General features: G+C 38.1%; 4 protein-coding genes, 1 long non-coding RNA gene and 3 pseudogenes across 5 annotated transcripts; 5 read left to right on the top strand and 3 right to left on the bottom strand.

The window, feature by feature from the left end:
• The first annotated feature begins 636 nt into the window (after positions 1 to 636).
• LOC116933441 lies at positions 637 to 1,138 on the top strand. The gene is made up of 3 exons (XR_006644399.1): positions 637 to 742; positions 825 to 930; positions 1,020 to 1,138. It is a non-coding gene; the product is annotated as an uncharacterized LOC116933441 (long non-coding RNA).
• Positions 1,139 to 1,432: 294 nt separating this feature from the next.
• Positions 1,433 to 4,007, bottom strand: LOC123470587 (increased rDNA silencing protein 4-like). The gene is made up of 4 exons (XM_045171009.1): positions 3,864 to 4,007; positions 2,614 to 2,727; positions 2,044 to 2,170; positions 1,433 to 1,988 (listed from the first exon to the last, which is right to left on the bottom strand). The coding sequence occupies exons 1-4, from the start codon at positions 4,005 to 4,007 to the stop codon at positions 1,477 to 1,479; spliced, it is 897 nt and encodes a 298-aa protein (XP_045026944.1). The 3' UTR covers positions 1,433 to 1,476.
• Positions 4,008 to 8,870: 4,863 nt separating this feature from the next.
• On the top strand, positions 8,871 to 9,887 carry LOC123470660. Its single transcript, XM_045171210.1, has one exon. The coding sequence runs from the start codon at positions 8,871 to 8,873 to the stop codon at positions 9,885 to 9,887; it is 1,017 nt and encodes a 338-aa protein (XP_045027145.1).
• Positions 9,888 to 10,051: 164 nt separating this feature from the next.
• LOC123466368 lies at positions 10,052 to 10,898 on the top strand (annotated as a pseudogene).
• A 2,103-nt stretch (positions 10,899 to 13,001) lies between these two features.
• On the bottom strand, positions 13,002 to 14,987 carry LOC116918385. Its single transcript, XM_045170666.1, has 5 exons — positions 14,799 to 14,987; positions 14,369 to 14,714; positions 13,901 to 14,305; positions 13,727 to 13,837; positions 13,002 to 13,629 (listed from the first exon to the last, which is right to left on the bottom strand). The coding sequence occupies exons 2-5, from the start codon at positions 14,517 to 14,519 to the stop codon at positions 13,265 to 13,267; spliced, it is 1,032 nt and encodes a 343-aa protein (XP_045026601.1). The 5' UTR covers positions 14,520 to 14,714; positions 14,799 to 14,987; the 3' UTR covers positions 13,002 to 13,264.
• A 689-nt stretch (positions 14,988 to 15,676) lies between these two features.
• LOC123470374 lies at positions 15,677 to 16,662 on the bottom strand. Its single transcript, XM_045170612.1, has 2 exons — positions 16,294 to 16,662; positions 15,677 to 16,231 (listed from the first exon to the last, which is right to left on the bottom strand). The coding sequence occupies exons 1-2, from the start codon at positions 16,603 to 16,605 to the stop codon at positions 15,713 to 15,715; spliced, it is 831 nt and encodes a 276-aa protein (XP_045026547.1). The 5' UTR covers positions 16,606 to 16,662; the 3' UTR covers positions 15,677 to 15,712.
• An 800-nt stretch (positions 16,663 to 17,462) lies between these two features.
• Positions 17,463 to 18,474, top strand: LOC123470323 (annotated as a pseudogene).
• Positions 18,475 to 18,577: 103 nt separating this feature from the next.
• Positions 18,578 to 21,649, top strand: LOC123466295 (annotated as a pseudogene).
• The last annotated feature ends 4,052 nt before the right edge of the window (positions 21,650 to 25,701 follow it).

Consider the following 25,701-nt stretch of genomic DNA (forward strand, 5'->3'; position numbering starts at 1 on the left):
AAAACTCATGGTATAACAGTGTATTCACATTGAATACAAGTATATTTGATGCTGTTTACATATAGAAGTAAAAACTCATGGTATAACAGTGTATTCACATTGAATACAAGTATATTCCATGCAGTTTACATATAGAAGTAAAAACTCATGGTATAACAGTGTATTCACATTGAATACAAGTATATTTGATGCAGTTTACATATAGAAGTAAAAACTCATGGTATAACAGTGTATTCACATTGAATACAAGTATATTTCATGCTGTTTACATATAGAAGTAAAAACTCATGGTATAACAGTGTATTCACATTGAATACAAGTATATTCCATGCAGTTTACATATAGAAGTAAAAACTCATGGTATAACAGTGTATTCACATTGAATACAAGTATATTTGATGCTGTTTACATATTGTATTGACTTGCCGCTAGGAGGCAAGCAGACGACAAGAGAGGGAGAGGGAATTCAGTCTTGGCTAGCTTGCTACCCCCCCACGTTGTGCTATCGTGCTGTCCCATCGACCCTAGGTAATACACTGTATTCTTCTCACTACGGCTCAAAGTCCACACATGGCGCAGTTGGTTAATTCCTACAATTCTAATTACTGATTGATCCTGATTATTGGTTGTATACTCAGCTTTTCGTGTATCAAGATCCCATCATTCGGTCGTCAATCTCACGTGGTCGCGCACATTTTTGCCGCCAGGTGCGCAACACCAAAGTCGCTTACATCCACAATCGGTATCAGTTAAATCACCAGACCTCCAGAAGTATACAGTTACATTTATCTTAACGTTTTTCTCTGCAAATTTTCGTGTGGCAGCATCATATTTAAATTTCATCAACGGAAAAACGAACGTCGGTCTCGCGTGGTGTCGCGCAATTTTGCCGCCAGGCGCGCAACACCAAAGTTGCATCGTCACACAACGGTACTATTCACCGCAGTTAAACAGTGCTTCATGCTAATACTTTAGCGAGACGTCGTCTTCACGAACAACGTTTTTTTTATTCTTAATAGTGTCGGGAAAGACCAAAATCGAAGTCATCAAAAACCGTAGCATACGGTCTCGATCCAAACATTTTGCCACGGTGGCGCTGCATACCACCAACCGTGTTAGTCACCCCACGCCTTTGCTAGGTATGGGTAGTTTCGCCCGACAAAACTTTACATCGACACCTATTCGACTTTCTTTCGACAGGTGGCGACACTACCTCGACAAATATGCGAGACTATTTCGACAAATTTGCGAAAGTACTTCGACAAGAAATGCGAGACTATTTCGACAAATTTGCGAAAGTACTTCGACAAGAAATGCGAGACTATTTCGACAAATTTGCGAGACTATTTCGACAAGAAATGCAAGACTACTTCGACAGTATATTCTAATTTCTAATCTGTAAGCATCAATTTGTATTAAATTGATGCTTGGTTTTCTCATTTACATATTAAATCTGGGTTCATTAAATCACAAATATCAAACATGCACCGTCATATTTTGAAATGGCAGTTGACAACGAGTACACTGACGGAGAGGGATAGAAATGGTCAGACAGCTGGAACAAAGAGAATGGTTGCATGGAAGAAGAGTGAATTGTTGTGGATTGATGGAACAGTTGCGACATCGGGAATTTGGAGTACGCTCTGAGACAGGAGATTGACGTGGTGAAGTTCGTGATTTGTCTGCAGAAGTCGATGGGTGCTCCGAAACAGCAAAATCATTAAAACGAGTAGGCATTCTACAGATGCGCTTGGGGCGGCTACTGTCACTAACATCGATGTCGACTCTTCTTTTCGAACGGTTATTCGATGAAGTAGAAGCGATGGGCTCGAAAGTCGTGGAATTAGCAATGGGTTCCGCAGCCGTTGCAGTGATTGCGAGTCGAGTGGCGTTTCGTCGAGTTCGTGGAGGTGCTACTGGCGCAGCCAGTGGTGTCAAAGATTGCTCTTGCGGCACGGCTTGCTGTGGCAAAGCAGGAGCATCTGGAGCTATTAAAAGAACAAATTGTTAAATATTCTCAAACACATCAGCATTTTAAATTACCAGGAGCTGCTGGTCTGGCTCTATTAGTCCTCGGCTGTGCTGCTCCAGCTCGAAGTCGTTGCTGCCCTTGGCGATTCCTTGGTCTTGCCAGAGCTCTAGCGGTGTCAAAGGTGGGACGTGGCAATGTCTATGAGAAGATAAGCAAAAAAATTAAGTCTAACTAAACGTTTCAAAAACATATTCTATGATCTATGTTACCCGATCAGGTTCAAAGAAATTAGAGGCCAATTCCAGAAAAAGAACACGGGATATGGTTTTGTCATCTAACTCTTCCCAAAGTTTCATCAACTTTCTATCGACTGTACGGTAAGAAGCAGATTTATCGCGGGATAAACTCAAGCCCCTTCTTAGTCCTTCCAAATCTCGTTCAGAGCAGTCATTGGCGTCAATCAAAAAAGCTTTACAAAAAAATTAGTTTCTTTTTCTTAGCCTATTTATGAAAAATATTTTCTTACTCATGAACTCGAAGAAACCAGGAAGAGCAACTAGGACGCGCTCGTTGAACCAACGGTTCCAGCATTCGATGGCGTTGTTTGTTCGATTGTGGTCACGATAGACGCTGTATGTTACCGGTTCAACTTCAAGAAGCCAATAATTCATGTAGTAAGCATAGAGTAACTTGACGGCATCTTGGACGACTTGGGGTTGGTTGGAAAGTTCATCCGCATATTTTCTTTTGATATCCTGTAAAAAAGTATCGATGTAAATCAATATTATACTGACAATATTGAAACATATTGAGTAATAATTCATAAGAAATTCAAAATATACCGAAAATCCCTGGAAGATTTCGTTCTCCGGTAAGAGGGCGAGCGCAATTAATTGCTTCACGATAAGGTAAACAACCCCCTTTTTCTGATATTCCTGCTGAAGGCCAAACTCTTGTGTTTTCCGGAAGATTGCTTGTCCGTAGTGGAACCAGCAACCGCGCGGTCTGGCGTTCGGAAATGCACTGCCCATAGAACTAAGAATTGCACGCTCGAAGTCCGAGATGACTAATTCTATTTGATCAATTGACGCTCCTGGATTGTGTTTTTGAACTCATCAAGAATGTGACGTAGGGAGGCGTCGTAGATCTTTCGGTTTCGATGAGTCATTAGGACGTAAGCAAAAGGTAAAGTCTGTAACGAACATAAATACAATAATCTTTGAAAATTCGGACCATCTGTGATTGAACCAACCTTGCCACGATACGTAACATGGATGGTGAATAGCTGCTGAAACATACTTGGTGAGCTACGAAAGGTGCCGTCGGAAGCAAGTTGTGTCACCTCGGAAAGCAGTGACATAATGTTCAAGGACAAGAAGATAAAAGCAAACGATCTAACGCCATCGGTCTCCTCTTCGACGCATCCACTGAAAAAATTGTGACCCTTTTTGGTTTTCCTGTAAAATTCCGATTCACTTGTAATTAAAAATGAAAGGTAATTTATTGAAAAAAGATAACTACCCGTATTTCGAATATTTGGTGAGAATATCCGTCATCTCTGCATATGTCTCTGGTATACGTGGATGGTTTTTCATACGAGCAACTTGCATGCGCTTTTCAAGCGCAGCGTCAAAAGTCAACGTGACATTGGTGCTAAAAACAGGAGAGATCAATTTAATAAAAAGTAATGAGTATCAAGAAATATGTGAATTACCGTTGACGGACTTCCTCGAAAATTTTTTTCAGACTTCCGTGACGTTTTCCAGCCAAGCGAACACATTCGTTGACTGCAGCAATCCGGCGCAATTTTTGTGTTTCTGGTAACAAAAGGAAGAAAGACTATTTAGAAGAACTAGGTTGCAAGTGAAAAATAATAATTTGCCTAACATACCAGGGCCATGATTGTGCTCCCGTCCAGTTTTGTAAAAAACGCCGTCAACGGATTTGATTCTGCTACCGCAAGAAAGTCTTTCGAAATGTCGACATTTAAAATACACCATTTCCTTCCTTGAAGGTAGAAGAACACACACATCATTACATACAGTTCATAAAGAAAAGCATTACAAAATTAACATTTTTACCTTCCACGATCTTTACTGTAAATATAATCGTCACTTGAAACGTAATGAACTGAGCCATGTCTGTCACCGGGTTCTTCACTTACGTCAATTCTTTCTTCCATGATTCAGATGATACAACTCACTCAAAGCGATATGTATTAAGATGATGTTCACAAGAAGACGGAAAATACCTTATTGACATGTTTTACTTTTGACGGGTCTTTATACGTCTTTATTTGTCGTATGCAGAATGCACTGGCCAATCCAGAGACAGAGTCATTTCGAGGTTTCAGTCAGTTGCGGAGAAGTAAGAGACGTAAGAATGATGAGTCCCTTGTGGTGTTCGCTAACAAGGTTGACACCAACTACAAGCAATAAAGGGTGCCGCAAATACTCACCGCCACGGCCTCACCGGCAAAGAAAAGTTGCCGCATTAACCTTGCCGTGTGTTGGTAATCTTCTCCACAACCGACTTAAACAACTTGAAATATCCATCTTCCATGATTTATCTTCCTGATTTAAATCGATATTTTCAAATTCTAATTTGATTTTTTCTTATACTCAAACGTTAGTCATTCATCTATAAAATATTGTAAAATTCAAGAGAATTGCGTAAAAATGAAGTTCTCAAATTCAAAGAACCTATATCCGAAGGTTATGGTACTTTTAACGCGTGGAGTTGGAGTGGATTATTCATTGAAAGAATCTTCTTCGTTGTCAGTGTGAAATGTAGACGAGCGACTGCCTTCAGGGCATGTCGAATTAACGAAACAATATGAACCAAAGATTCGGTATAATTGTTGTCAAATATTCTGCTGACATAAAAAATATACCTTTTACAAGATCGTGTCATTTTGTTTGAGTTTTCTTCGTCATCGTCTCGATCACTTTCTAGTAAAAATCTAAAGTGTGATTGGATCTGAAGACATCAATTGAAATTGAAATAAGTTTCAGGGTCAAGGGAAGTCTGAGCTGGTTTTCCGGTCGAAATTTCTTCTTCAGGCTTCGATTGATTAAATTGTTTTCCTTTTAGAAAATGTCTTCTCTTTGCTTTATGTTTGTGATAAAAAGTAGTTAAACAGCTAATAATAGCAGACAACTGTTAAACATTCCAATCAAACAAAACAAAACACGGCGATTGGGGCTAAAGGGCTAATGGCTCAACAGACAGCATACAAATTCCTTTCAAGACGGTTCAATTGTCGAAACAGTCTCGCATATTTGTCGAAGTACTTTCGCAAATTTGTCGAAAAAGTCTCGCATATTTGTCGAAGTACTTTCGCAAATTTGTCGAAATAGTCTCGCATATTTGTCGAAGTACTTTCGCATTTATTGTCGAAATCGTTTCGCATATTTGTCGAGGTAGTGTCGCCTCCTGTCGAAAGTAAGTCGAAAAGGTGTCGATGAAAAGTTTTGTCGGGCGAACGTCAGCATCCCGGTTCTTATTTATTGTTATGTAAAAAATGCATCGTCTAGTGTTTTTTCCCGCCTGACATAACCAGTTTGTCTGCTTGCGTCATGGTTTATGGAGTTTTTAGTTTTTTTTAATGACTGCAATTAGTGTTTTAATTAGTTTGCGTAAAGACAAATGGAAAGAGAAGTTGCAAACATGGCTGAGGCCCCACAAGGCCAGTCTCAAGAATTGAAGTGTATACTTCATATTGGAAAAGAAAAGAGTTTTGAAAAAGTAAAATTGTTTTCGATGGACCTGCTAAAAAATTGCAAAGAGAAGTCATTAGTGTACAAGTTTCGAGTTAGTTCAGAGTACGCAAGCATTTCTATTCCAGAGAGTGTTGATAATACAACAAGATACCATTCATCATGCTGCAAAAAGTTCACAGCCGTAGGAGCAAAGGAACTTCAGTTAGCAATAGAAAAGCAAAGTACCCTTGGTGGTCAATCTTTGTTACGTGAATCAACTTTTAACCAAACAGACTCAGGTATATGTCAATTATTGGTTTATACTTTAACCTATTATGTTAATGAGTATATTTTATGAATGCAATGAAAATTTCCATCCAACAGTGAATCCACCTGAATCCACAAACACTGTTCGATCCCTTAGATCATCTTTGAATGGCACTCAATACATTAGTAATGCACGCACTGGAGTTTTAATTCAAAGATTTTTTTTTGCCAACAAAGAAGAAAACAGTTCAAGAACAAACCAGAGAATCTTGTCATTTGCAAAACTACAAACATTCAGGTATAACAATTTTTGCACCTACCTTTATTGTTTATTACTAAAACAGTTTTATTTCTGTCTTCATTTGCAACAGGTTAGCATTTTGAATGATGCAAAAATTTTAGAGCATAAAGATATACTGGAAAAATTTGCTCATGTGGAAAGTAACTTGGAGTTTGTTGCCAAAGAAGTAAGGTATCATGCGTCGTGTCGAAACAATTTTGGTAATCTAGCTAGAGCTAAAAAGGCGAATCGTGAAAAAGAAGAACAGTCTGATTGGGCATTAAAAAAACAAATTCGAGAAAAAGCTTTTACTGCTGTAACAGTTTTCGTTCACGAGTTCATCATAGAAAAAGAAGAAGTTTATAAAACAAAAAACTTGGCAGATCACCACCGAATGCTGCTTGCCGAATTCGGACTTGAACCAAATGACATTGTCCAAGAACGCGACTATTTGTTTTTGGCAAAACTGAGTGAACATTTTGAGGATAAACTTATTATCCTGAAACATCCGACCAAAGGTGTCGGTAAAATTGCATTCTCATCTACTATCGACCCAACTGCAGCTTTTTCAACTGTTTTTACTGAAAACACGGGAAATAGCTATAAGGTGAGGAAATAAAATGTTAAATGTTTTGAGAAAGGCAACTGATGTCTTTATTCTGTTTGCATTTATACTCTACGTTCAAGAAGTCGCATACTCACTTAGAAATTTGATTCTGAATGCCCCTCGAAAACCTTTACCTACAAAATTACGACCGAAGGACATAAAACAGGCGAGGTTGATGCACTGGAGTTGTTGATCCTCTTTTTCAATTGCTTATTGTCGGGTAATTTACTGCTTACTATACCAATGAAAACTGAATTTAGCTATTAGCTTCATGCATACTATTTATATTTTAGGAAGAAACCTTTCGCATAAAAAAGAGAATCTCTCTGAAATCAAGCAGATTCGAGTTCAAGCGCTTTGCGACGACTCAATATTCGCTGTCACAAATGGTTTGTTTAAACCAAGGATTCATCTCGAGTTGGCAGTATATTTGCTTTCCAACACTGGCAAAAAAGAAGTGCTCAATGTGTTGAATCGGTTGGGCAAATGCATTAGTTATACAGTAACACAAGGAATACTGACGGAACTCGCCTTTACGTCAGCGGAAACATCTCGCTGGTTGCCAGATGGCATAATTAGAAGAAACGATCTCAATGTGATGGTGGGTTTCGATAATTTAGATCTCTTCGTAAGCACTACATCTGGAAAGGATACCCTTCACGATACTGTTGGTATCGTCATTCAAGAAATCCCTGCCGAAGAGGTTGTGTTGTCAGAATCCGAGTGTGACGAATACAACGTAGCTACGGAAACAAGAAAAAGAAGACGCAAAACCCACATTGCTAGGGATACTGACATCGCTCCGTACCATAAACACCCGAAAATGTATTCCGAAACTATTCTAGAGCTGGAAGATGATAGAAGAAAACTGGATCCTGATACCATTCTTTCAGCCAACAAAATTGACTTCCTATGGATGATTTTTTTGTTCTCGGGGATTCCTAAAACGCCTATGTGGGTTGGTTTTCATTCTCTCATCGTCGAAAATAAACATCCTCTTCAAAGAATCAGTTATTTACCTCAGATAGAAGCCTCACCAACCAGACATGATGTTGTCAATGAAACATTACAAAGGACTTTACGGCTAAAAGAAGAATGCGGTCAGAAGTACATCTCAGTAACTTACGATTTGGCTATAGCCAAAGTTGCTTTATGTATTCAATCCATGGAATCACCCAAATATGACTCAATCTTCATCCAACTTGGACCTTTCCATACTTTAATGTCCTTCTTTAAAGCTGTCGTCAAATTTATATCTGAATCTGGGCTCCCCCATATACTTACGGAAAGTGGAGTACTAGCACAAGGATCTCTACGCGTTTTTTTTAAACGGGAACAATTTTAATAGGAATAAGCGGATTCACCCAATGTTGGCCGTTGCGCTAAGATGTTGCACTTCAAATCATTTATGAAAAAGAAGAAATGATGGATGAAGCGGCACTAAACTCCATGCTGTTAAAAATAAAGATAGAGCCACAAGATGAAGATACTTTTTCCAAATCTCTTCCTACGGAGTTAAATGAGCTGTTTGAAAAATACCAGATTTACCGCAACGATACACTTGATGGTGTACACGGTGCAACACCGCAATTCTGTATGAAATATGTAAAATTTATTGCTTTATACCACGACCTCAGTAGAGCAGTTCGAACAGGCAACCACAAGCTGTACATCCATGTTCTACCTGAATTTGTGAAGGTATTTTTTGCCTTTAACCATCAAAACTACGTTGGGGAACAAGGTCCGTATAACTATTACTACAGCATTGTGATCGTGTACTGCAGAGAACTACGAATTGAGTTTTAAATTTGTAACTAAATTGTTTATAGGTTTATTGACAATTTGCTGAAAATGGAAGACACGCATCGCGGGATTACACAAAATTTCTTGGGTTGAATGCTTTCCGTAAGAAGGACCAAAAAGCGGTTTTCGGGGAACTATCAAGATCTTACCTTGGAGCAAACAATCAATTTGGATGCAGCCCATACTGCTCATGGTATTATATCCTTAATAGTTTTCGTCACCGTTAGCGCAACCTTTGACATGTTTGTTTCAGGTGTAGTAAATTTAACGGATTCGATTGCTGCAAGGCAAAGGTGTGCTATAAACCACTATTTGCGGAGGGAGATTTCTTCTGACATCCTTAATTATTTGGGATGGACTAGCAAAGAAGATGTCTCAAGAGAAGTAAATCCAAGCTGCATAAGAAGAGATATGCGACAGCTGATGGATGTAATGGCGTGTATAGTGTCTTGTAGCAATCCATTTGAAAATGAATCTACTTCTCTCCATAACATAAGTACGGGAAAAACTGCTTCACCTGTCACGCAATATTTTCTTACAAATGTTATGGAAATCGGAAGGAAAGCTATGGACGACTTCATCCAGCGCTGTGTGGCGGATTCGGCAGCCTTTGAGAAACCCATTCAGAAGCAGAAGATACATACCTTTGCAGAAGAAGGAATCAAGATTAACAGGAGGGTAAATGGAAAAATCCAAGAAGTAAAAATGGAACGGGACATGTTTGGCCGACTACTAATGTTGTCGATGAAAAACAAGATCGACATGGCCGTTGTTTTTCAATATCCGTTGACGCCCGTGCCTCTAGTCTTCGGCCAAATCGATGGAACCGTTAACACCACAGCAAAATCAACAATGTTCAAAAGTATAATTGGAACATCTTCTTATGATCAACCGAAGGAAATCGACGCTTACATCGTTGATGGATTCTTCTTTTTGCATCTTTTTGCTTCAAACCTACCTCTAATTTATGAAGACATTATTCGGTTTCTTCTTGTAAAGCTATGTAACTTGAAGGCAAAAGAAATCCATCTAGTTTTCGACAACATCGTTTCGCCGTCAATCAAAGATCTCGAGCGGGATCGTCGTGGCACATCGGAACGTCACACTTATTACACTACCCTGGGGTTAAAACAAAAGCGCACATCGAATTTCTTAAATGCGCTACGGAGCGATACTTTTAAGCTTCAACTAGTGAAACTTTTATCCATTGGATTCGGCAATAATTCACTGTCTACTATTGTTGCAGAAAAACATTGATTTTTTACCGAAGGGCACTCTTGCTTTTCATTTAAAAATGTCGGAGGTGCAATGGTGCGCACAGAAGAAGTCACAATGTGTTGCTTTCATGAAGAGGCTGACACAAGGGTATGATCGACATTACTTATTTAAAGAACACCAACAATTAATTGTTAATTATTCCTAGATGATTGCGCATGCAGCGTCAATTCTGCCCCCTGCTACGGTTGTCATCCGAGCTTCCGATACCGACGTTTTTGTAATTGCTTTGTCAAATCTATCTAACTTCAGTTCTAGTACACAGCTGTACTTAGAAACTGGACATGCCAGCAAGAACTCGGTAAAATTTCTCAACTTAAACTCCGTTTCGGAACAACTTGGCTCAGATTTTTCAAGATCGTTAGCCGGGTTTCATAGTTTTACTGGTTGTGACCAGATTCCGTCTTTCGCCGGAAAGGGAAAACTAAAACCTTTTACAATTCTTAAAAATAACCCATTGTATAAAAAGACCTTTGCAACCCTTGGTTTATAGGGAAACCGTTTCAGAAAACACGGCTGAAATACTCGAAAAGTTCACTTGTGAACTTTATGGTATAAAATGAAATACGGACAGACACAAAAATGCAGGCGTGAACGACGCACGTTACCAAATTTTTTGCAATAAATATGATTCATCAAAAAAAAACACTTCAAGTAAAAGGCATAGATGGCAGTAGCTTACCTCCCTCAAAATCAGCTCTTGATCAGCAAATTGGTAGGGCCAATTATCTTTGCTCTATATGGAATTATGCGAGTTCGTTCAAGTCAACGATGTTTTCACCTGAAAGAAATGGGTGGCATCTTAGTCCCGACCGTTTCGGTGAAAGTCAATTCACTCTAAAATGGTTTGGTGGTGAAATGCTACCCAAGAATCTAGAAGACATACAAGTAGCTGGGTCACCATTGAATGAAGAGGAAGAAGAAGACGCAGAGACAGAGACAGAAGAAATGGATAATGAAAGCGAAGAAGAAGTCAATGAAGATGAGGAATGAACTGCCAAAAATTAATTCTCTTGTTTAATTGTTTTATCATTGCAACGCAATTGTTTATGTAGTCAAGAACAATACAGATGTTGAAAGTTGTTCCCTTCTTTTAAAAAAGCGGCTTTTTTTACACTGATGCCAGATAAAAAAAAACTAGTTGTAGAGAGTAAAAGTTGAAGTTCTATCGTGTCTGATGTGTTTAAAACAACGGAAACTAACGTCTGGTCTTTCACTTATAATAACAGTTTAATTAGAGCTATTTTACTGATAAAAAATTAATTGTCTTAAATGAAATATTAAAAAATACAAAAAAAAATAAATTTCAACGATGTATGGTCCATTAAAAGCGACCGATTACAGCGTCTGGCAAGATGTAGTTGAATTAAGTTTATTTTTCTGCATAATACTGTTTATAAAACATTTGTCTTAAATGGTTAGTGATTTTGGCCAAATCACGCCGACTTCGGGATTCAATAGAGAGTGAACGCGACCAGTTGGAGTCACCAGACGCGCCATCTCGCGGTCGGACTATCAACGTGAAACAAACCTGAGGGTCAAACCTTCTCTTAAAAAGTTTGTGTGAAAAACGACAAGGGCTCCCTGACTATTTCATCTTTCCGTAAATACAACCTGTGCATAAATTGCTGGGAATCACAGCGTCTGCCGGTAAGTTTAGACCTTTGACCATTTGATCTTTGGCCATTTTTTTTATGGTTCTATAATTCTCATGTCCAAGTCTCTGATGCCAAGTGTGTTCCGTTTCGGCTACATTTCCATTTTCGTGACGCCTGTTCTTTACAAGGATGTCCAAGAGATAAAGAGATTTTCCAGCTCGATGTCCTTCCATTACCACAATACCGTTTCTGGAAAAAGAAACGGTGTTGTCCACAAAGATTGCTTTAACCCCAAGTTCCGTCGCGATTCCAATTGAGAATAGGTTAGTTCAAAGTCCTGGTACGTATTAAACGTTTTTCAAAAATGGCAAAAAGGGACACCCCGTTTACTTTTGCTATAATCTCAACATTACCTTGGCCATGTACCGAAAGACAGTATTCTCCAATGCCTGACACCATCCATGTTTCTGATTCGATGGCTACGAAGTTGTTGAAGGACAAAAATTTATCAGGAAGATGTTGAGTAGCCCCTGAGTCAGCATACCACTTAGTAGATTGAGATTACTAGCTGTTGAGCAGGTATGTGTCTTTTCATTCTTGCTAGTTTCTTCATTTACAGTAAAGCTGAACGATGTCTTCTCCTTTTGATTATTCTGATTTGTATTTAGAATTCCTCGTTCCTTTTTATGCCCTAGTAAAGTTTTGTCGGGCTGAAACTGGTTTAAATCTGGTTCGAAATTCCAGTGTTAAGTTTAGCACGGGTGTTAAACATTCGTGTTACACCCACTTGTTTGCGTGATAGGGCGGGTATCAAACTGGTATACATAAGTCATTCTATTTTTGGTTTTGGGGTATGTTATATCGGTTTATTTCTGGTGTTTTTCACCGAATGAATCCCGTTATAGTTCGAGTTATGTCCCCGAAAGTTTTCCCCATTTCCAAACACTACATTACAGCCTCTTATACCCGTTTGGAACCCTTCTTTTTTACTGGTGTAATATACCACTTTGGAATGGTACCTACGTACTGGTCTGTTACACCAGTAAATAACGCTTCAAAATTATGTGTATATTGACGGTAAACAGAAAATAATTGCAAATATATGTTATTTAATTGAATTTTTTTACTGTCATTTTATTTCAGGCGTCAACAGATGAAAATGAAACAATTTAACTAGAGCACAATTGCATTTATCCAATGAAATATAATAAATTAAACACATAATGGGGCCTGCAATAGATGACTAAGGAAAAAAAATCAAAGGGAAAATTTGTTTACGGCTGCATTTAGTTGATCAATGTGTTCTTGTGTAAGGACACCATCAGAATCTTGAATTGCATTAAGGGTTGTATCAGGGACAATGCCATCATCGTCATTATTGAGATCTTCATTAGGGTTGTTTGCCCGATATACTCTTGAGTTCACTTTTCTGGCATCCCGAACCAGTTGTTGAAGTCTTGCTACTTTGACAACTTCACACCCCTTTTTCTTTGCGAAATGGCTAACAGAAACTAAACAAAACCAATAATTGGTTTAAAACACACGGCATACAATTTAAGATCGGAAAAACCTAAAAAAACTGCCAGGAGGTGATACAATCCAGCTAATCCAGGTCGACCGTCTTTTCCCCTTGGGCACATTTTCCATTGCATTGAATTGCTAGTTGAATCAGCAATTAAGTAGGAAAACATTAGCCTTAGAAATTAGTTAACTGTCTTTTCTGTTTGAAATTTTTGTATGAATAAAAAAACCTGAAATTCGTCAATGGATCGTTAGATTTTGACGTATAATATTTTTGTAACGTATGCTAGTTACCAGGCTAACGGAGAGCTTCTCATCCCGCAAAGTAATATTTAAAGCCTCCATGGCAGGTGATGACTTTACTGGCAACTCCTTTAAGTGGGACTCTACTACACATTTATGGTGACTGAAATCTTCTTTGGCCATCTTAAAGACGTCTAAATTTCGCCCCTCTTTAATTTTGTTCTCAAGCTCACACATCTTCTCAATAATCGACTGGAACTTTTCAGACAACTTTGTTTCTATGCCATCCATTGTTTTTTGCATTCCTGCAATCCGTTGTAAGCATTCTAGCACACATAGCATAAGTGTACGATCAGTGGTGCCTGTGTGGTAGAAGGAAGACATATTATATTGTTTTTTTTTTACCAAATGTTTCTGTTTGCATAAAACGCACAACATTTTCATTTATTCTTAACTCACCTTGTTGAACGGAATCAGATGCGATTAGCTTTAGAGTATCCATATCCAGGAGTGTGTCGTTTTGTCGTGGACTAATCGGGCCCACCCAATCAGTTGGGTCAACAGGAGTAGCTAATAAAGATGCACATTTCAAAAAACCAGAAAAATATGTTAGTAATTGAAATATTTACATACCACTGCGGCCTCGGTAATCACTATTTTCCAAATTCCAGTCTTCTTCTAGCAAAGGGAAAACTGCGTCGTGATTGCCCATTGCTTCTTTATCAATCGTAATGTCATGGGCATGTACGGCATTGTAACTAGCACAGACAATTTCAGCATTCTGATTTTCTGGAACAACCTTCCTCGACATAGGATCCATCGTCCTATTTATTGACAAACTTGTTTCATTTTCTGTTCCATCAGTCTTTTTCTTCTTTTTTGGTTTATCATTAGCTTCTGGAATGTCGAAATTTTTCTTAATTTTTTGGTGAGCCCCTCTTCCTAAAGAAACGTCGTTGTCGGATTTCAAGATATCTTCAAAATTTTTTGAGCCTTTCATGGCAGCAGCGGCTGATTTATGAACTCGGCCGTGACTTCCTATAAAACATCAATGGGTGTAGAAAATACATAAAATTTGCATAAATCTTGATTCTATCTCACCTGTTTTGTGAAGGTTGTGGATGTGTACAATATCGTATTCAAGCCAATCGGGAGTGGGGAAACGGAACCTTTTAAACACATTGCTTCTCCATTTTGGAAGTTCAATGTTTACGCCACTAACACAATGGAGCCCCACTGGTGGATACAACATCAACTGCTTGCATTTAGATATCCATGTGGTTGGGACACAGGTGTAGAAAGTATTCTCTTTGTAATCTTCATCGGTTTACACAGTTCTCACCAAGAAATATTTCATCGAACCTTGCATGATGCCTCCGTCAGCACCATCCATCATGTCAATTTCCATATTGTAGTTGTCTTTCCAATGTATGCGTAATCTCCCTAACTGAAGATCGTGCACACCACGAAACAATGATAAACACAATTAGTTGACTTTACAAATATTTCTAGGTAAGCTGTTTCAAAGTACCTGAAAAGCACACTCCAAATTTTCACAGGACGGCCCTGGTTGTACTATTTTCTCCATTACACTTCTTTTAAAATTAAAAACATTGGTTCCCTGCATGTCAATAGATTGAGGTTAAATATACGTTGAAAAAATAAAATATCACTAATATAATTTATTCACAGAGTTTTCGTAGTCGTTTTAGTTGTTAAGTCGTTAAACTGTGGCATGTGCATTGAAAAACGTGGATGACGTCTGCTACCGTGCGTTAGAGAAGGGAGTAGTCCGAAAACAAAAGAAAGCTAGTGTGCGCCGTGGCCTACGTTATGATATCTACTTGCATCTACAAACTTGGCGCCTAGTGTCCTCTAATGTGTTTTGTTAAATCACAGATAATGACATTGTAAATATATGCATTTACTTTTGAAATGTCCTTAAACTAATAATATATTTTCCCGAGTGATAATGTTTTACTTACACCTACTATGGTAATGCTCATTTGGGTGTGACAATAATTTATTTTTATAAAAGTTTAAAAAATGCCAACTTACGACACTAGAGTCCTCTGCAGGTATGGACTTCAAAGCCGTGAAAGTTAATTACACAGTTTCCACGGCACCAGAATAGAATGAGTAAACTGTCATGGCGGTGTGACAGTCTTACCTTGTTCAGTCGTTTCATTCACACGTCGAAAGAAATTTCAATTAATATGTATAATTTCTCTCTATTTCGTGTCACAAAAAATGGATAATCATTTCGAACTAGTGATTGATGAACAGGTGGATGAAATCCTCCTGGGAGCAGCGGTAAAATGCGAGTTTTACAAGATGTTACCTCATTTAGTTTAACTTTGATGAATTCTTAAATGTACACCAAAAGAGTACACAGAAGTACATTTTTATCAAAATGAGATTGAGATTTATTTTGCTTATCAAAATTTAAAAGTCAACTGAGTACAATGTTTCACCATGATCAATCATCATTTGCGTTAGATTTACTACAGAATGGAAATAAAGGGGATGCAAATACAGATCATGGCGGAATCTTTGTTGTAAGCAGTCAAATTGCTTTAATTGTCGGTTCAAGGTTTCGTGCCTTGCTAAAACCTGTTTTTTCTTCCCATCATTGTTTCCGTTAGGGAAATCAAAAAAATTTGGGTCGTTGTAACCGCGATCGGCAATGGCTTTCTCTCCTTCTCTAAGACCAAAAATAAATACATCTCGGGCTAGCCTAAGATCTGACCATTCGCCACAGGGAAGTCCGCCGTAAGCCCAAACAATGTCTCCGGTTCGGATACAAATGGCTAGTTCGTATCTAAGACCGGGACCATGAAATTTATGGGAGTACCATTTGGGGTTGAATGGCGATGGCTCCATGATTCTGAAATCTACTCCATCAATAGATACCAGAATGTTGGAGCCTCTAAGGGCTCTATGGAAACGATTCTCCCATTCAATCTATGAATGAAAACAAATTAGCATTATATATAAACCCCAAAGAAATTAATGTTGTCTCCTACCACTGGCATTTTTGCGAGAAGGCGAATGAAAATATGGCACCACTTCCGAAATGTTTTTTCTGACACTCCAACTAGAGCAGAACTTATGTGTTCAGTAGCATAATGCTTCAAATGCAATAATGTCCATAAAAGGTGCTCTGGGCGCGATTTAATGGGACGGACATGAGATAAATTGTCATAAGCAGCAGCACACACACTCGGGGAAGTCCCAAAAAAGGATCTGAATTTCCAATAGCCTAAAGCAATACTACCGTCAACGTCATGTTTAGTAATATTATGGCCAAGCCGCCAGAAAGTTTCAGCTGATGCCATTTTTTTTAAGTATGTAAAAGTATTAAAAAAAACAAGACCAAAAACCCAGTAAATCACTAAGTCCAATAGATTTTCGTCTGCTTGACAGGGTTGAACTGTTTGTGTAATTAGAGAATTTGTAAAATATTTAAAAACAGGTGTCAAGAAATTCTTTTAGGAATGATTAAATTGCCTTGACGAGTTTTGCCTTAAATTAAGCGTTCATATGGAATAACTTTTAAAAAGTAACTTATGCGGAACATTTCAAAAGTTTAAAAGATTTAAAAAGTCGAGATTTTAAGGATCTTTAAGATGCTAGTTTGTCTTCAATATTGTTTAAATAATGGAAATTTTTTTTAAAGCTGTTGTAGACATAAATCTGCGGCTATGTGCAGTGAAAAAACTAATAAACCTTCCTTGTGGTGAAAAAATTAGTGGATTGAATGTTCAAATATTTGAAGAAAAGCTCAAATTTTTTTACATTCAATCCACTAATTTTTTCACCGCAAGGCAGGTTTATTAGTTTTTTAACTGCACATAGCCGCAGATTCATGTCTACAACAGCTTTAAAAAGAAATTTCCATTATTTAAATAATATTGAAGACAAATTAGCGTCTTAAAGATCCCGAAAATCTCGACTTTTTAAATCTTTTAAACTTTTTAAATGTTCCGCATAAGTTACTTTTTTAAAAAGTTATTCCATATGAACGCTTAATTTAAGGCAAAAATCGTCAAGGCAATTACATGTTGCATAAAACAACTTTTCGACAACTATTGTTAATTAATTTAACCGTTTTAAAACATTTTGCAAATTTTCCAATAATAGAAATCGTTCAACCTTGTCACAACAAAGCAGACAATAATTTTTGCTTAAGAAAGTCACGTCTTTTGCCATACTCAGTGTTTATTTCTTTAATAGCTAATTTCAAGCTTAAAATGAGCAAAAAATGCCGCAGTGGAAACACAATCCTCCGTGTAAAGCCCACACTATTCTTACTCAAATGTTCGCAGACGGAAAAATTGATCCAGCAACCACTGCAAAAGCTGCATTCTCGTTTCACCCAGAATTTGCCAAGTTTACCATGCCGGTCTTTTACAACAACTTCAGGCAGCTTAGGCAATTGCATGGCCTCGAATGTATACCACATTTTATTATTCTCGATTTGTTTAGCAATTATTATATTTTCAGATATTTTTTATAGAAAAAAATTCCGAAAAAAGCTCATCGTCTGCCCTGTGTTGTTTGGAGGACTCGGCCAACTCTAGTAGTACCAGCTCTCTTGTCGTTTCTCGCAAACGCCTCCGTGACGATCAAGAGTCTGACTTAAACGAGGAAATAGAAGATTTGGATAGCAGGATAATTCACAAGAACCAGCCGGTCCTGATTGCAGTTTATAAGGATCACTCATTAGCCGAGATAGTCTCTATCTGTGTTACGCTTCCTAGTGGTGTCACTGATATCCGCTTCACTCTTGATGGCACTGGGCCCGCAATGACGTTTGCTACCATTACGTACACCTGGCCTCAAGTTATGTTCGACATTGAAGGTTTATTTGCATCTGCCATTTAAAAAAAACTATGAAAGTCGAACACCCCAAGATCATAGCCCTTAAATTGGAACTAGAGAACAATAGACAACACATAGATAGAAAACCTCAGGGCTCTATGGAGATCTCTCTGCCTATTCCTGTCAAAACCGATCCAAACACTGTTAACTATAAGTTGACTAAAGGAACAGATGGCGTAATAGTATTAATGGCTGATTTATGTGCATTCCACAGATCATATACAGCAATCAAACCTGAATTCAAATGTGATTTCGAAGAATTCTAGACTTCTAGTTGTTTTGGTTTATGTTTTTATTTAAAACAAATAAACTGACAGTCGCAAACCCTATTCGTACCTATTCGAATTTCTCTCATTTTACCGCAGCTCCCTGGTCTGTGGTAAACTTAAACGAAAGAGAAAGGTGAAAGTCAATTGTCTGACACCAGAATATAGGCAAAAAATGAAAAGAATTGCTGTTAAAGAACTACATCAGTCGATGTCTAACGGAGTTTCAGAAAGTTTTATGACGCATTTGAAAGAATTGTCCTCAACATTGCCTGAACTGTATGCATTAAAGCAATCATTTACTCCTGCTATGGAAATCTCGACAGCGAATAAAGAAATTAGTAAACAACCTTCATTCGACCATTTGGTATTTATTTAAATTTCTGTTGCTATTAACTCTATGTTAACAATTTTACCTGAATGAATGATTTATTTAGGAAGTTGATATGCTGAAAGATGTGATAGAGAATAACTCTGACATGAGAACAAATCCCGAACCAGAATATTGCATAGTTAAAACATCTTTACATGTGCATCAAGCCGAAAAAAGTGTGAATTTCTTAACGTCAGGTAATCATGTTTCTTTGCTATTATTTATGAAGTTCAGTTGTCGAAGAAGACGATAGAAGTGGCAATATGCAATCCTATTCCTTATTTCTATAGCCCAAACTCCTATTGTTTTTTTTAGATGTCATAATGTCAGATGGCAACCAACAATTGAATGATGCAGATTATGATGGATTTCAAGGGACGACTGTTTTAGATGTGACAGACAGTTCTTCACTGAGTAGCAACATATTATCTTTCACTCGCATTCTCCAACATTGGGCCGCTAGCACTAATCAAAAGAAAAGCCACCTTACGTACCTGCTTCAGTTGCTAAAAGAACACAAAACCCTCATAGATTTTGACACACTTCCAGCTTCTGGTAATCAACTTATGTTTATTGACGGGCGCGATATGCCTCAGCCATTTGCAACAAGTGAAAATACTACAAGGTATGTTTTGGTTCATGCAAATTTTAATTCAGTTTTGCTACAGAGCGAACTATTGGATTCTTTAGCAAGAAATATCCACTACCTCCAGTTATTGATTTAAACATTAATGGCAATGGAAGATACTGTCATTTCGGTCTAGAAAATGCACTTTCTGGAATCTCACCAGGATCATACTTCCACAATTCCGACTTATTGCAGTACGCAACCATATTCAAAACTAATCCGGAATGCATACCAAATTGTATTAGAAAAAAGGTAGTGTATTTTATCTCGGAAATTATTGTAAAATGTGATTAAATTTTATATTCACATTGAGATAACTTAGGTTATAATTTTTACTTCACATTCAAGGTTGAACAACTTGATGGAGAAGCAGTAATGGAAGAAGCTAGGAGAATTCTGAGAGGCGAAGGAGCAGTACCTGATACTCAGCAGTCTTCCATGAATATTCCTCATTTTGAAGCAGACATAACTGCAGATGGTGTACAACTTTTCAACAACTCCGAGAAAGCAGAATGCATTCCAATTTGCATTGTGGTTCATTCAGTGAGTGAGTCTTCCGATCGGTCATCACACAAACCAATTGTGCTACAAATGAGATCTCCTATAATTGTCGGTGTAGGGCACTCTAAAGGAAAACCAGACATCAACGAGTTCTTATCTCCTGTTTTAGAAGAGTTAATCAGACTCGATCTAAACAATCACGATGAATTCATCACCAGGGCTCGTCAATTCACAGTGTCGCTTCGATGTGTAATTGCTGATAGGCCCATGCGCTCTTATTTAAAAAGGATAAAAGGCCATTCAGGATACTGGAGCTGTGAGAGATGTGTGCAAAAGGGTGTTTCGTGTGACATTAACTCTAGTAGAAGTAAGAAAAAGAAACCAAAAAAAACTATTCAATTTCTCGAATTAAACGCACCCCCTCGAACAGACGAGGATTTCCTGACATATTGCCAGTACGACAACTGCCTTGATGAACACATCAACAGTCTCCACGATCTCAGCCCGCTCCATAAGTTGAATTTCCCCATGGTCAGCGGTTTTGTTTTGGAACCCATGCATACGTTTTATGCTGGGTGCGTAGGAGGGAAACTGAAAGGTATCGCCGGCAAAAAAAGTGAAGGAAAATTAAGCTCATCACAGTTAGCTAAGGTGGATCAGAGATTAGCACTATTGAAACTGTGCAAGCCTTTTGAATTCGATAGGCATGTTCGAAGTCTAAGTCAATGCGTTAAGAAATACAAGCATCATGAGATACGAGATATGTTGATGTATATTTTGATACCCGTCTTTAGTGGCATTTTACAAGCCGACAAATTGGAAAATCTTCTTCTTCTACAGTATGCAATGCTTCTTATTGGCGGCTTTGACTCTTCTCCCATATCGTCGGCAAAAATTAAAGAAGCGTCCCGCGTTTTGAAGTTGTACGTTCAACAATTAATTGATTTTGGGTACCCTATCAGGCCAACCACTCACGCATCCTCTCATTTACCTGAAGACGCAGTAAAATTTGATTGTGGGGTTGAAGCACTTAGTGAATTCGTTTTTGAAAATTTTTATAGGTTTTTTAGGAACATCCTTTTATCCGGGAACTTGCCACTAGAACAAATTAGGAATAGGTTAGTTGAAAGGTCTAAGTACGTATTGCCAACTTCAGCGGATGGTATGATAATTAATTCTTCAAAGCAGTTTCACATTGAATTAAAGAAGCTGGAAGCTAATAAAAGCGGAAAAAAGATTGTCGTTACATTTACAGAATGGAAAGGTACCAGAAAAATGGTTTTTCCTGATTTCGTGCTAACTAACAAATATCCAAATAATATATGTTTACTAAAAAATGGCAATATTGTAGTGTGCAAAGATCTTATCGAGTCCCCACCAAAGAGTAAGGTGTTTCTGATTATTGGTTCCCTTTTTAAAGTGAGAGAATCTGCTTGCGTTCAGCCTTATTTGTCATCGGACTAAGGCACATTTTTAGTTTCAAAACTTGATGACCTCATCGGTGAATAGAATTTAAATAATGTAAAATGTAAAATGTACGCAGTTCCTTACAAGTTGGTTGATTATTCTAAATTGCCAGATATAATGTTAACTAATGTATCCAACATAAAATGGTTCGTAACACCAATCCGCCATACTATTTGATCACTAACCATTAGACTTTAACTCTATTATCCTGATTCCATTTATATTTTACCTTGTCTGTATTTCAATATAAAATTCAAATATAATAATTTGTATGTTTTTTCATTTATATATAATGGCGCACGTAAGAATCTTGTTTGTTTACTTGTTAATAATAAACAAATGCATTTCTGGTTCAATTTAACGCGCGCTTACCAAAAAAGGTGATATACCAATATTACCCCTTAGCAGGTTTAACTATAGATGGCATTGTCGACAACTTTTTTGAAAATCTTTTTCATTGAAATACAACAAGTGTCGTACTTAAAACCCGGCTCAGCTGCGTATAACAAACCGCTTATTTCTCTTCTATTTTTGTTTCATATATAGTGTGAGTACCCAGATTAGAACGCAGAAAAACTTAGTGGGAAACAGCAACACTATTTCCGGATTTAGTCGTTCTGATATGCAGGTTTATTTTCGTGCAATACTAGTTGCGTACACCTAGAATATTCATAAGAAGACTGTTCTGTGTTCGGTGTGTATCACCGGAATAAAACACTGACAACAACGGTTCTGAAAATTTGTCAACTATTTATTTCAATCATTTCAGTTGGGAATTTAGTGGACAGTTTTACCTAGGAAATGTCCAGGTTCAGACCAATATGAAAGGGGTGTATGACACGCAGTTTCTTGGCAAATAACGAAACATGTTTTTTAATGGGAATAATGCAGTGAGTGCATCACACCACACCACTTTGAACCCAAAAAGCTTTACTAGGGTGTCTCTGACAAACGTGGCAATTGTCTTGGACATGGTGGTCGCGAGAGCAGTAATCGCAATGAACTTTTTGTCGTTTGTTCGAATCTTCATAATGGCTTTCATAACTACTGCGTCTACCTCGGTATTCCCCATGTTGGCTTCCTCGAAACACTCTGGTTGGTCTTCCTACTTTACCTTGAAAGCGTTGACCATAAGTAGCATGATGGGTTGACAATGCGGAAATCCTGAAGTCAGCTTCACCTATTCCGTATCTCCTATTTGATTCTTCTTCAATGAGTAGTCGGGACGTCAGATGGCTAATCGTTCTTTCCGCCTTCGGTACACTCTCCCACACTGAAGAGAAGTGGCGAAAACTTGGTGGTAGTGTCCCAAGGATTTTCGTCATTATTTGACGTTGTGGCAGGGATTCCCAGATTTCTTAGTTGGGTGGACAGTTTTTCTATTCCTTGAATATGACTCACCATGTCATTCCCTGGAATAAACTGGTAGTTGAAAAATCATGTCTGGACATATTGTTGATTTTGCGAAGCACTTTGGAGTTGTTGGATTGTCAACCGAGTCCACATGTCAGCCGCAGTCATGCATGTTTCAAGAGTTTCTTGGATTACTCCTATTAGTGTGGAGTATAAAAAGTTTCACGCCAAACAATCTCTTTCTTTCCAGGTGTCTCTGCCTGCTTGATTTGTAATAACATCATTCATCATAATCTAAATATAGGCATAAGGTAATGTGTTGTTTATAGTTCCTTTATAATTGTAGAATTTACTATTAACTTTCTCTTGTGTCCCGTTTACACTCTAGCAATATATGTGGTGGTTGCAATTATGCACATTGACATAATACAATACCATAGCAAATTTTGCTTTGGTCATTGCGTATGTAAACTTCATCAATTTTGAAGGAGCTATCTTTACACAGAAAACACCCGAACATAAGTTTCAAATATTCTCATGTAGGAATTGTTCCTCAGACCTTCGACATACTTGGCCGGTGTTCTACCAATGAGCTACAAAAACTGCAAATATATATATTATAGGCTATTTTTTATAGTTATATTATATATATAGGCTTGAACAAGAAAGAAATCAACTAAGTCATTGTTGTGACTCGCATGGGCCTAAACCCTTAAGGGTTTAACTGAGTATTTGAATAACTCGCATATGCTTTTTCCCGAAAGTAAACAAAAACTTAAGCATCTCAATGACTCGCATGGGCCTAAACCCGTAAGGAATAACTGAGTATTTGGAATAACTCGAATAGGCTTATGCTTGAAGAGAAATAATAAGACATACTTTGCAATTGGTTCAGACTTGCATGGACCTTAGCCCGAACAGTTATTTACAAGTTTTTGTGTCTTTGAAATCTTAGCATTAATTCACTCTGTGCTTTGACAAAGTTAGATGTAGTATTTACCCCAACGGGAATAGAATCAGTTCCGTATACAATTCCTTGCAACTTGTGTTGCTCGAGAAGCATGTCTAGTCCAAATCTCCATGATGCAAAGTTGGAACCGTTAAATTTTGGAATATGGCTAACTTCTTTTGCAATTGAATTTGCCATCTTATTAAATTTACCAATCGTTATCTGGGCCCATAACCTGTTAAATGGTGATATGAAATAATTAACATGGTTAAACAGAGACCGTGATGTTTCAAACATATTGTATTGTACTAACAATATATTATAAATGTATAACTTGCTTTGCTGGAAATACCTTATCACAATACATGAATGTACAATACCTTTCGAGTATGCTTGTAGGGTTTTAAATAAAGTTACCAATAAGATAATTACAGAACCGTGCAATGATTATTGTATTGTATTAGGGGATGGGGGCTGTGCTGCTTGTTGCAGCACTGGGCTTATACGCAGAGAAGCCCTTCCACACCAGCGTACGCAGACGGTTCATATTTAATTAAGACTTTTGCAATTAAGTGAGGCATAGGGTGGAAGGCCTGAAGGAGGGTAGTTTTAATTTTGGTACAGCGATGGTTGCCTCTCGGTCATCTGGCGGTCATGGTTTGTACCGGGGGCTGAAGCTGATGGATGTGCGTTGAAGCTAGAAGGTGCTCTGGCAGTAGCGTTGGTGTACTGGTGCGGCAGTCTCTTGCTTTGTTGAAGGCGTCCGGGTGGTGTTATTTGTGTTACGGGAGGATCACATGGATTAAGGTACAGTGCCGGTCCAGTTATAGAACCGCCTAGCTATGGAACCGGCTCGGTTATCGAACCGATTTTTCTTTGCCGTGTTTCAGCGCCACCGTTGGCCGTATTATAAACTATATCGATTTTCTATGGCGGGAATGAATGGGTTTTGCCTTTTAAAACATGCAAAAAAATATTACTGTAATGGGTTTATCTTTTTAGGCAATGTTGTATATCGGTTCAATGACCCAACTAATAATAATAAGCGTTAAAGTTATTCATACCAAATACAATAATAATAGACGGTAAAGTTATTCATACCAAATACAATAGAATACAATAGCTTCCTTTATTCATTCTTATCTTCTAGCACCTTGTTTCATTCCAGTCCTTCTACCAACTCTAATTTCTTTTTCCTTCTGGTATGACAACAGTTCTTCTAGTTCATCAAACCACTTCATCTGTGGATGGTTCCCCACCAATGAAGATACACTAGTATCTCACCATTCATAGCCATAGACTTTATTACACATATATTATAAACCTTTTTAAGTTAGTCATAGCAGCGATTCGAACACGGCACTCGAGATCCATAGCGAACAGCATTACCACTCTGCTAGGTGCCCTTACATCCTAAGACCGTCAAAGTTTGAGGGATGAAAGAACCGACGATAGGTGGCACTAAGATCGGGTGCTTGGTTATAGAACCATTCAGTTATAGAACCGCGCACAGGCCGGTTCTATAACTGGACCAGCACTGTAGGAGAATGGTAAACAGGTAAATATTTACTTTCTCTCGTTGCAGGCGATCTTGATTGGGTTGTTTGTTGTGATGATGGTGTTGTTTTCTGTTGTGTCGGTGTTATTTAATCGGTGATCTAGGCTCCAGTTTTGAAGGTTTGCTCCAGATGCAAGCCAACGTACCAGTGACGATCTTTCTTGGAATTTGATTCAGATTGGCCCTCTTCTTGATTTGTTGGTGTTCAGCCTGATATTTCGTTGATTCCGGGTTCGTTGTGGATTGATCCTGCGTACTGATGGGGTAACCATGTGAGACTATCTGGCCTTGCTAGTGATAAATTAGAACAAACGAAAGTGCACTTGTACTACGCTTCTTGTATTGTTAGTGATAACAGTCAGAGAGAAAAGCATACGCAAGATACTACTTTATATAGCAGAGCGAGCAGACGAAAAAGGAGGACAAAACGGAATGAGAAAGGGATGGGGAAGCTT

This window comes from Daphnia magna, linkage group LG3, assembly GCF_020631705.1.
Source record: "Daphnia magna isolate NIES linkage group LG3, ASM2063170v1.1, whole genome shotgun sequence".
NCBI lineage: Eukaryota > Metazoa > Arthropoda > Branchiopoda > Diplostraca > Daphniidae > Daphnia > Daphnia magna.